This window comes from Sinocyclocheilus grahami, unplaced genomic scaffold (assembly GCF_001515645.1).
Source record: "Sinocyclocheilus grahami isolate Dianchi unplaced genomic scaffold, SAMN03320097.WGS_v1.1 scaffold1186.1, whole genome shotgun sequence".
Taxonomy (NCBI): Eukaryota; Metazoa; Chordata; class Actinopteri; order Cypriniformes; family Cyprinidae; genus Sinocyclocheilus; species Sinocyclocheilus grahami.
This window is the reverse complement of record NW_015506365.1, coordinates 417,651-429,830: the sequence shown is the minus strand read 5'-3', so window position 1 is coordinate 429,830 and position 12,180 is coordinate 417,651. Positions and strand designations below refer to the sequence as shown.

Genomic DNA, 12,180 nt, shown 5'->3' with positions numbered 1-12,180 from the left:
TATATATATGCATATATATACATATGTGTGTGTGTGTGTGTGTGTGTGTGTGTACACAGTTATTTTTTATTTTTTTATTTATTATAAAGATTTTTATTATAATTACATCTTAATATTTCATATTCGATTCTATTATAGTCAAAATTATCCTTCAGAATGTTCAGCACAGTAAGATTTGTCCGCTAACGATCTCTGATTTGTGGCCTGTGCATTTGGTTGTTAAACTCCAGACTCCAGTATGCTGCATTAATTGCACCCAAGCGTTAACAAGCATGTGTAACACACCATGTTGGGGTTGACCAGCGTTACGTTCAGCTGTTATCTGTTACGACCTAATGCCAGTCACAGAAAACCTCATTTATCCCCGTTAAAGATGAATTACAACAAGGTTAAATACAGGGCAACAACTAAAAGTCATTGACTACTGATGATCAGGCCGAGCTGGCCGACATGTGAGAATTTTCATCAGCCTAACAGCAAAAAAGATGACATTTTAAAAAGCTTAGATCAAAGGTTGTTTCTGAATATTAACATACCATTAACATTCAATGCAATTACCATAGCATGATTAGAGAAAACGTCTTAATTAGCTTCAAATCTGCCAGTCCCATGACATTTAGCAAAGGATAAATGTTGTCTGGCAGTGATGTGTTGTGTAGCATGTAGGGTAATGTAATCCTCTACCTTTGCAGAGGGGCTCTGTGTCGTTCCAGTAGGGGTCTCGTGTGTTGATGCACTCGATGACGGGCGGCCCCTGCTCCAGCGAGTGCCCGGGGTCACAGGTGAACTGCACCACCGTCCCCACGCCGTAAGTCGGGTCAGTCGTGCTAAAGTTTCCATTTTGGATGTACGGCTCGTAGCAGTGGCCCTTCTCAAATGCTAAATGTGAACAAGTAGAACAAGCTCTGTTAGACATGTAGATTTATTTAATTGGCAGATGCTTTTATCCGAAACGACTTACAGTTGCGTAATACAAGTGATTCATCATAAGATGGCAATAAACACAAGAAGTGCCAGTTATACAAGTTTTCAGTGATCGTTCAAAATAGTAAAAGCTAGGACAGGAAGGGATTAAGGGATAATGAGAGCATAGAGAATTGATCTATTAATTTTTTTAGGAGGATGCAGTTAGCTAAAGTAACGAACGAAATCCAGAGAAACATGTTTAGCAGGATTAGCTATACTTAAAAATTTACAAATGTCATTGCATGAGATATAATATATAAAAGATACAATATCAAACCAATTGTATTTGTTTAAAGAAAGATAGCACACTTTTAAAGCAAAACATAACATTTATTGTAGGTTTTAAATGATTTTCAGTTGTCAAATGTTAGTCGAACATGTTCCTGAGAGCAGTTTGTTCATAGTAACTGGAAAAACTGTATATATTTGATCTAATGCACTGAAATGTACAGATTTTTAAGTGTTACTTAACCCTCTGATGTATGATGTCTACTACAGTTTTTCTCCAGCTTTTTTAAACATTCAGGTTGTGATGTTACATGTTTACATATCACTATCTTCTTGATTGTATTTATTTATTTATTTATGACAACAAAATTCAAAATAGCTGATGAAAGTGGTGATGCATAAAGTACTGAAATATTTACTACTATTTACTTTTTCAGTACAGAGATGTGTCTCTCAAAATACAGGAGACAAATTGCCTAATTTTATATGTGTCAAATTATGCATGTTTAAAGTAAACTTTAATTATTGTGTAAACATTACGTTTATTTGTTTTGTACAATAATAAAGTTATTTTTCCCAAAACATTAAACATATTATTTTTGCTTAAAAAAAAAAAAAGTATTTGTATCTTAAAACATTAAGCAATTTAAATACAGTTTTCCTTTCCTTTACCGTCCTGATTTAATATTTTATGTATCAGAGTTTATAATGTCCAAATACAGGCAGATATACATTCAGTCTGATGTGTTTGCCCAACATATCTGGTGTGACCTACCTTCATAGCGTATATTGAATCCAGTGTTGTGACTGTTAGGTTGGTCTGTTATAAACTGGACCCGAACAGCCGGACCTTCGCTGATCACTCCTTCAAAGGGGATGGGACCACCATGCCCGGAATCAAACAGGACCACCGAACCTGCATCAAGGCCGCTCCATAAGACCAGCCTGTATCATGGGAGAAGGCCTGAGTCTCTTATATACATATAAAAAGCATGCATTGATTTAAATGACACATGCATTTACCTGTCTGTCGGGCCTAACACCATTCTCTCCAAATGCAGGTGCAGCCTTTGGCCGTTAGGAGCCTCCAGGGACCAAGAGCAGCTGCGGTCCAGGGTGCTGTTAGGGCCCGAATGGGGTGAGGGGGACAGCACCCGGCCAACCGTGACGTTTTTTACAACCCCTCCACACAAAGCTTAAAGAGAACATAATGGAAAATGCGTCACTAACAGTAAGGTTCATGATTCACTTTTTAAAATGAATAATAATTAAAGAAAATAATAAAAAATAAAATTAAGTGGAAATTATTGAAGTAATTATTATTTTAAATTTAATATGTATACATGATAATAATAGAAATGTATTATTTAATAATAATATTTTTTTATTATTATGTTTTAAGTATACATATGTATATATAGTAAGTCTCTATTTATTACCCCTCCACACTAAGTTTAAAAGAACATAATGGAAAATGTGTTATTATTATGCTAATAATTATATAATGAATTATTATTATTTAAATTATTAAATTTTATTATATTTTAAATATATGTATATATATATGTCTCTATTTATTATTTATATTTTTATTTATGAATAGATAAATAAATAATTTATTATAATGAATTGTATATACACTACCAGTCAAAAGTTTGGGATTGGTCAGATTTTTTTATGTTTTTGAATGTCCCTTCTGCTCACCAATGCTGCATCTATTTGATCACAAATACAGTAAAAAATTGTAAAATATTATTTCATTTTTTCTATGTGAACATATTGTAAAATGTAATTGGTAACACTTTACAATAAGGTTCCATTAGTTAATGTTAGTTAATGTATTTACTAACATGAACGTCACCTCTGCAGCTTGGCTCATGTTGGCTCCACACGGGCAGCGAGGCATTGAGACACATGAGTGTGGCATCCCCCTGCAGGTGGTATCCCATGTGACACTGGAAATGGGCCGTGCCTCCGGGATGCAGATCTTTTACTGACACCTCCCCAAAATGAGGCCGTCGAGGTAGGGCACAACTCAGGCGAAAAACTGGACAAGAAAGAGTACGTGATTATCCTTCAAATATCTATCTATCTATCTATCTATCTATCTATCTATCTCTGTGTGTGTGTGTGCCGGTTATATTTTTTATTAATTATTATAAATGAACTTATTACATTTATTATAATTATATTTCTTATAATACTGAATTGTATATATGCTGATATTAATACATCATAATTAATATAATAAAAACAAATGACTGTAAATATTGCACAATTGGTGGCTGACTAAATACTTTTTTTCCCCACTGTATATGCACATAACTATTATAAATTCAATTATATATTAATTATTAACATAAATTCATTTGATTATTATATTCATTATAATTATATATCCAATATTTTAATATCCAATAAATGTTATATATACACTGATATTATTTGAAATATTGAATACATAATAATAAATAAAAATAAAATACTGTACATTTTTAATATTTTAATAAAGATATAAAAAATTCTACACACACATTTATTTTAAAACATATTTAAAACGATGCTTAATTATATATAGTGTCAAAATTGTCATTAGTATCAATGTTAGACACTTTTATTCTGAAAATATAAAAGGTTTCAAAGGCCAAAGGTTTTAAATAGTTAAAAAAAAAAAAAGTAATTCATTTACATATATATTTTTCATATGGTTCATTTAAATGTGTCATTGGTGTTACATTTTCATAGAAAAATAATATTTGATTAAATAATTTCAGAGAGATTTAATACACTTTGATGCATTAAACATTTTTTATTTTACTTGAAATAACATGCACCAATAAATTGTGAACAACAGATGGAAAATGCATTAAGTAAAAAGAGTGCATTTTGATTTCATGTTGACTTTAAAGCATATCACAGCCAGCATGGATTATCCGTATCTCATCCGATCCCATGAGGACAGTGTGTGTGTGTGTATACATACCAAATTAATTGGAAGAGTTTAAATCCCTTGAGACAGAATATTTAACACACACACACACACACACACTCAGCAGGCCTCTGGCTGTGGATTAAAGCGGTAATTAGAGATTATGTCACAGGCATGAATCATCTGCAGAGGGACAGCGGACGTGGACACGGGATTAGAGCTGGCTGCATGCGGGCATTGCAGCAGTACGGCTCCGACGAACCCCCGTTTCTCTCATTAACATCTGCTTGTGTGGCTCTGGCTCTCGGCCCCAAACGCTCGACTCCAGTAATTAGATCCGTGCAATTACACCACGTGCCACTAGAGGGCACGTTCGACTGGACGCAGGGTTGTTAAGCGTAGTCACCTGTATCCGAGGGTGTCCAGAAAATGTGCTGGGCACAGGGGAAATAGGATTGCATTGCAGGGAAGAAAAAAAAATGCTTGTTAGGCAGCAGATTGCATTTCCAGATAACTCCCTCGGGGCCACATGCTGTGGTCGGTGTTCTGCAGCTGCTTATTTGTTGGATTACACAGTCTATTAGCATGTCATTTAAAGAGATCCATGCATTAACAGGTGCCCATTCAGTCAAGAATATCCAGTGCAGTTTGTCATATCATTTCGAGGTGGAGGAAAATATGATTAATGGAAGCAATACTCAAAGCTCATATTAAAAGGTACCTGTAGCTCCACACCGTAGCCTGTGTAGACGGTCACTGTGTAAGTGCACTGCAGGAACGCTCCTTCAGGGAGGGGCGGATCGTCTGAAGAATCGATGTAGCCCTCTGGGTCGCTGAAATTGACCCTGCAGTTCGTTACAGCTGGAGGAAAATGCCAGACAGACGACATTAAAAACCCAAGCATTCGTCTGAGAATGTCTACAGAGGGGATTTGAGATGGAAAACAACAGTGAGGAAAAACATCTACATCATGTAGCTGTAGCTGTGTATTTCCCTGCTGGAAATGCTTGCTTGCTAGCTGGGTCATTCCGTGTCAAATCAAGCAAATTTCAGAAACTTCCCCAGCTCCATTTTTTTTTAAAAATTTTGTTCATATTTTTCTGTAGAATGATAAACATGTATAGTGATGAAAGCCAAAACATTAAATGTCATCGATGTATATTTACTGAGTAATCCACTATTTTGTAGATTTCAAAAGAAACGTTCATTAAGAATGAGAATCTAGAAGGATTTTAAGACATCTTTTAGAGTTACACGCATGACAACTTTAGAAAAATTATATTTATGGCACTCAAGACAGGTATGTTTATGCAATTGAGCTGAAAGGAAAAAATTTGAACATGATTTATTCTTCAGACATTCCTCTTTAAAACAAAAAAAGTATCAGCTGTATGCAAAATGACCCACATTTGGTTTTTGACCTCTGAAAATGTGATCAATTTACTCATGGATCCGAATCAAGATCTCCATATCTCAGGGACTGAATCATTGAGGGCCTTTAAAATGAAGATACCACAAGGAAAGTTTGTTAAGAACCAGAATCTAAAAGGATATTGAGATATCTTTAATACTTATTGAGTTACAGGCATGCAAATTTGAGGCAAAAAACACAAGAGCTTTTTGCCATTTTTGAACTATCACCATTGGCATATAATGTAACAAAGACTGCTAAAGTCAACACATTTTACTAATAGAGCTACCAATCTCTGTGTAAAAATAAAATAATGATGCTGCCAGCTTTCTAAAATATTTTCTATCCCCCTGTAATTTGGCTCGGAATCTCAGGTGAAAATGGCCATTTTTGCACTCCTCTACAAAATAGTGGATTACTCAATAAATATACATTGATGACATTTAATATTTTGGCTTTCATCACTGTACATGTTTATATTTCTTCAGAATTTTTTTTACAAAATCAAAAATTTGAGCCGGGGACCTCTGGTTGAGTTGACATGGAATGACCCAGCTCCAATTTCCATGCTGGTTCAGGACAGTTTATACTGGATAGTTAAAGTTTGGCATGGATCTTGCATAAGCAAGCAAAACTTGTGTGAACTGCTCAACAAGCATGGTTTCATAGTGAGGCTAGTTGAGGACACCAAAATCAAAATCAGCGCTTCTGGGGGAAATTGTTGCAAATTGCTCTTTTACATCTATTTATGCTAAGTGCATGCTAAGTTAATGGTAGATGCTATTTATACTTAGAGTAAATAAAGCTAGATGCTGTTTGCACAAAGTGTAAGTAGCAATAAATATTTTGTTCACACTAATGTAAACCGTGACAGAAGCTATGAATGCAAAGTGTCTTATAATATGATATTATTAGTAATAAAAATAAAATATCTGAGTTAGTGAAAATAGCCATTGCACTTGGTACAAACAGACATTGGCGTAATAATTATGATAGATTATTATTAATTAGACTAAATGCTCTAGTATTAGTATTATTAATAATTTAGTATTATTTGTACACTATTATAATATTTATTAACATTTCCAATTAACTTTTCAAAATAACTTTTTCATGTTTTATTTAAACATATATTTTTTATATTTTCAGTTTTCATTTAAAATTTTGTTTAAGTTTATTCATTTTGTTATATGCTTTTACATTTTTATTCAGTTTTGGTTTTTAATATTTCTATTGATCTTTATTTTTATTTCGGTTTTCGTTTTAGTAATTTTAGTACTTCAACTTATTTTATTTCAGTTTGTTGCCAAAACATTTCTAATTTCCGTTTAAGTTTTTCAACTAATATTTATATATTGTGTTATTTCAGCATTATTGCAATGAACAAAAACAATTTTAATAGTTTTAATTAGCAATAATGCATCTGTGCCAATTATTTAGTCACATGACTTTAAGCACAGTGACATTACTTTTTTTTTAATGTGCATGTCTTTTTACTGAAAATTATCCACCAAGTTTTTTGAATACTCATTTTGGATATTTTATTCACATCATTGGGTGATGTGGTGTTCCATTTGGTGTTTTTTTAACACAATATCAGAAAATTTGCAATAAAAAGTAACAAAGCACTCAGAAGTCATTAACTTTCAGTGAGAGCTAGTGAGGTCATCTATGTGTAAATGCACAGCAGCATGAGGAATATCTATTAGTTTTCTACTAGGTTTCTGTAAAACTCTCGGTCTTACCTGAGGTGAAAGCCCCAGGCGCTGTTTCAGCGCTCACAGTTGTGGGGGCCGCAGCGGAGCCTGAAGGTTTGGGATGTGGGGTCGGAGCATCTGTATCCCAGCTCGGCGTTGCGACGGCCTCCGGGGGTTCGGTGGGGAGCTCGTAGGCTGGAGGTAAAGAGGCGCTGTGTGAGGGGAGCATCTTTCTCAGGAGGGGCTGGTCGGGGGACAGGGCCTCTGCTCTGGCCCCCAGACCCTTCCCCAACATGGGCACTAGATTAGGGGGTAAACCGCTGGGAAGAGTCACACCCTTCTGAGCCAGAAGATGATCCTTACGAGACAGGACCGACTCTATGAAGTCCTGCCCCATGGATGCAACTCCTCTGGGGGTTTCTTTGGGGGCTGGGACCTGCATCACTGGAGCGACGCTGGGTGGAGGGGTCACACCGGACTCATCTGGAGGAACGAGAAAGAGTTTCAGAACAATTAAACAAGTTCCTTACTGCAAAGTTACCCGATAGCCAGTTTGTCATTGACAGCAATGTAGAGCAAATAGAGCAACACTTGTATTTCTCTTTCTAAAATTTTGAGAAAAAGACCCCAGTAACTAGCCCGAGATTTCAACAGTGACTCAATTTGTATTCAGATATGCCAAGATAGGCCTGCAAACAGATGTTATGATCTCAGTATGAAGTCAAACATTGCTCATCAAATTTTTCCAAGATCAGATGATCTGAGCTGCTATCCACATTAATTTGATGGCTTTCTTACTGTATTTCTCTTAAAGGTACACTACATAATTTTGACCTCTCTATCTCCGTCTGTTGTTGAAACATGACATTGCTAGCCGAATCAAACTTGACAGCTCTGAATTAAAATCGATAATGTCTGCTCGGTGGAAAAAACCATGTACTGGCTTTTTATGTATTGGCTCAGTAATTCATTGCTAACAACAAATTGAATAAATGAAAAAATAAAAACTCTGCAGCAGGGTTATAATCAAAAACTAAAAATCAAAAAATTATATATATATAAAAAAAAAGATAATTGAAATAAAGTTAAAATAAAATGTTAAATATAATATGGTAAATTGAAACGTATTAGTTAGTCACCATGGCAATGTTTTTCATTTAAGGTGAAGCACTTACTATGTGGAAATAAATCAAAATTAAAGCTAAAATAAAACAAAAACTGAAAAAAAATAAAAATGAAACCTAAATATTATATTAAAATAATAACAAAAGCACTTTACAAAAAAGAAATGAAAATATAAAAGTACAATTAATAAAATATTAATAAAACCATTATAGTATATAAATAATTCTATAATAACACTGATTAATGTCATTTTTTAAAATCATTTTCACTGCTTTCAACACATTGACATTTTATTTGAAACAAAATATTTTGTGTGCATTTTTTTAATTTGGAAAAATATGTTTATTTTCATTTACTATATTATCATGTAATAAGTTTTCTTAAAAAAATTCTACTACAATTAATTTGCTACAAATAATAACGAACATGATAAAACTACAATGTAACTTTGTAATTACACAGATAACCCTTAAGACTTTTTAGGGGAAAAAAGACAGTTGATGACAGATTTTTTCCATTTCTGAAGGAGCGAGTGGAATATGAGTTTAATTCTCATGAGCTGTGAAAACCAACCTCTCAGCTATACATTTCCATGTGGAAAGGCATGTTGCCAAACATGTAAGTGATAATATGCATGATTTGTGATGAGGCGGTTATGGTGGTTACGTGGTTAAACAGGCTGCCAGTGCTGCATTCATTCAGGGCAGATGTCAGCTGTATCACTGGTGAGGGGTCGATGTAAAAGAGGTGGGAGTTCCAGCTCAGGGGGAATCTAGTTTTCACAGCACTATTGTGGGTGTGTGCGGGTGAGTGGACCACTGCCAGAACTGCCGGTTATTATAATTCTCTCTATCTCAGGTTTCAGGTTTGCAGACAGTCCTTCACGGGGAGGATGGACTGGAACGCAAATGAAGCGTGTCGGAGAAACGACTCGGTAAGAAATGCACCTAATATGTGGAGCTACACCTCCTGCTCGCCCACCCAAACCTGAACTCATTCTGAAGCCCACTGAAACACAGCAACCTCTCATTTCTGCCAAAACGCTGTCAATGAGCCAGTTAGACAGTTAAATTGACATCAAACTGTTATGCTTATGCTTTGTGTTAAAAGGACCGTTTTCTGCACTATATACACTCCAATACACAGTAAGGGTCCAAAAGTGTGAGACCACATTGTAAAGATGTTTTTTTTAAAACTAAGAAATAAACACAAAAGCAAACATTTTCGAAACACTTAAAAAAAACGACATAAAATTAAGAAATATTTAAGATTCCACACTATTGGTATATGAACTATTATGACAGTAATAAGAAAAAAGAATCAAAATAAGAAAAAATCCTATTTTATTAATATTAATATTATTTTATTACTATTTAATATTATTATATATAATATATATATTAGTGCTGTCAATTACAAAATGATCTCGATTTTTAACACCTAACATTAATTTGTATTCATAAATATATTTTCACGTATATTTAAAATGTTTGTTTAATAGCATCTTTTTAGTACTATGAATGAAAGTACCGATAACAATACTGATTCTGATGCCTGTATTAAATGGATTAATTCCCAAAATCTGATGATAAAATTTGTAAATATAAGCAGTAAACATTACAGTGAAATTAAAAGCCATAATTTTTACCATTTAATAGGCCCAAACTCTTATAGAACATTAAAAAAAAATATATATATACATGTATTTAAAATTTTCAATTTATGTGAACTTAAACTTGATACAATGAACTTGATATAGTGCAGTGTGTGTGTGTGTGTGTATATATACATATACATTTACATATACATATACATATAATCTATCCATCCATCCATCCATCTATCTTATATATATATATATTGTTTTTAGTGTGGAACTGCATTATACCCTATTTTTTTTATTTTTTATTTTCATAACAAACTAAGTTAGATGCATACGTCTTCTGATCACTGTTGGCTTTTTCACCACAGCAGCCATTCCTCAAGGTGAAAAAAAGAGGAAGTGGCTGATCAATGAAATTACACCGGCGAAAAAAGCTATTACCCTCTGCGAGTGATAGAGTGTTGTCCGGGGACGTTGTCTGAGCAATAAAACATGTAATGAATGTGAGTACAAGAGGAAAGCACCTGACGTGAAGAGCACTGGGCCACTTCGTCCTCTAGTGAAAGTTAATTGTACGGCATACATGCACTTCTGCTCAATATAAGCAATCCTGAATTTATTAGTCACCATTAGAGATTCAAACGAGAAGCTAGATGACTACTGGATGCATAACACTTAGATTTAAAATATAGCTTCAACAGAAAATGTCTGCAAATATATATATTTTGCAAATGTCATTGTTTAGGAATTCTCAGATGTGTTTCATTTGAGAATATTTCAGGACACACTCTGCAGGAGAACATTTCTCCTGAATAACCTTAGGAGAAAAATGAGAGTGTTATTGACACATAGTAAGAAGGAAAACTTGATGAGAAATGTTTCATATTTCACCTTGATAGCAGATTTCTGAGAGCAGTTTGAGATCTCTTCTGAGATTCTAGAGGAGACAAACATGAGATTGCAGGCATCTTTTTCTTAGATGAACAATCTCAAGTTCAGCAAAGCCTCCATTTGATCTTCTAAACTAATCGCCGTCTAGAAGAAACAATTGAAGCATCAAAGAGATTTGTATTCATATACGATGACTAAAACATCTGACCTACGCGAAATTGGATTTTACAACACATTCATTGCGATTCAGTGTCAAAACAACAACACTTCATCCATTAACGGCTCGATTTGAGGCTAGAGCTTTCTATAATCACTGTTTGCGAGTGCTGTGTTATCTCTGTCACTCATTTAATCTATAGGGACAAAGAGTAGCAACTTCGCGCTATTGTTCACTGGATCTTTTTCGCCGTGTTGAATTGCTGTTCGACTTTTATTTATAGCAAGTGGGTCAGACAAAGCCAACACATCTGACTCTGAAACTCCAGCGCCACTAAACACTACAGGGTTGGAGTTGGTTAGGACAGGAGCCATTATCTACAGAAAGAGAGAGTATTTTAATCACACAATTTTTTAAACCTGCTATTTTGAATGTCAAATGAACTATTTCACCAGTCAGTAATTGCAAGCAGACACAATGAGAGCTTGTCAACAGTGAAACTGCCTTTCTGCTGTATGCAACCTCCGGATATGACATCGCTGCAAACGTAGTAAAAAAAATAAATAAATACAAAAAAACAATTAAGTGATTAATTATAAACACAAAAAAATCAGCAATTTTATGATGAAAACATAATCAACTAATCAATTAAAAACAATAAAAATATGATATTCAATTTAGCAACTAATAATGTAGAATTTATGATCATCATTTTTATTTACAATTTAAGTATATACACATCCTAAATTTTAATTCAAATTAAATGATGTATTAAATATATACACACACAAATGGAATATAAAATACATAAATGCAGTATTCAATTTAGTACTTGATTTTAATTCAAATTAAATGATGTATTAAATATATACACACACAAATGGAATATAAAATACATAAATGCAGTATTCAATTTAGTACTTGATAATGTTTATCTATCTATCTATCTATCTATCTATCTATCTATCTATCTATCTATCTATCTATCTATCTATCCATCTATCTATCTATCCATTTATCTATCTATCCGTCGATCTATCTATCTATCTATCTATCTATCTATCTATCTATCTATCTATCTATCTATCCATCTATCTATCTATCCATTTATCTATCTATCCGTCGATCTATCTATCTATCTATCTATCTATCTATCTATCTATCTATCTATCT

General features: G+C 33.8%; 1 protein-coding gene across 1 annotated transcript in view; it reads right to left on the bottom strand.

The window, feature by feature from the left end:
• The window catches only part of LOC107567743 (seizure 6-like protein), a 50,792-nt gene that overhangs the window by 14,451 nt on the left and 24,161 nt on the right, over positions 1-12,180 (bottom strand). The window contains exons 2-7 of the mRNA XM_016253480.1: positions 7,280-7,714; positions 4,815-4,984; positions 3,056-3,242; positions 2,218-2,389; positions 1,970-2,139; positions 685-879 (exon numbers count right to left, since the gene is read on the bottom strand). Coding sequence (XP_016108966.1) covers positions 685-879; positions 1,970-2,139; positions 2,218-2,389; positions 3,056-3,242; positions 4,815-4,984; positions 7,280-7,714 — 1,329 coding nt within the window. The remainder of the gene's footprint in view (positions 1-684; positions 880-1,969; positions 2,140-2,217; positions 2,390-3,055; positions 3,243-4,814; positions 4,985-7,279; positions 7,715-12,180) is intronic.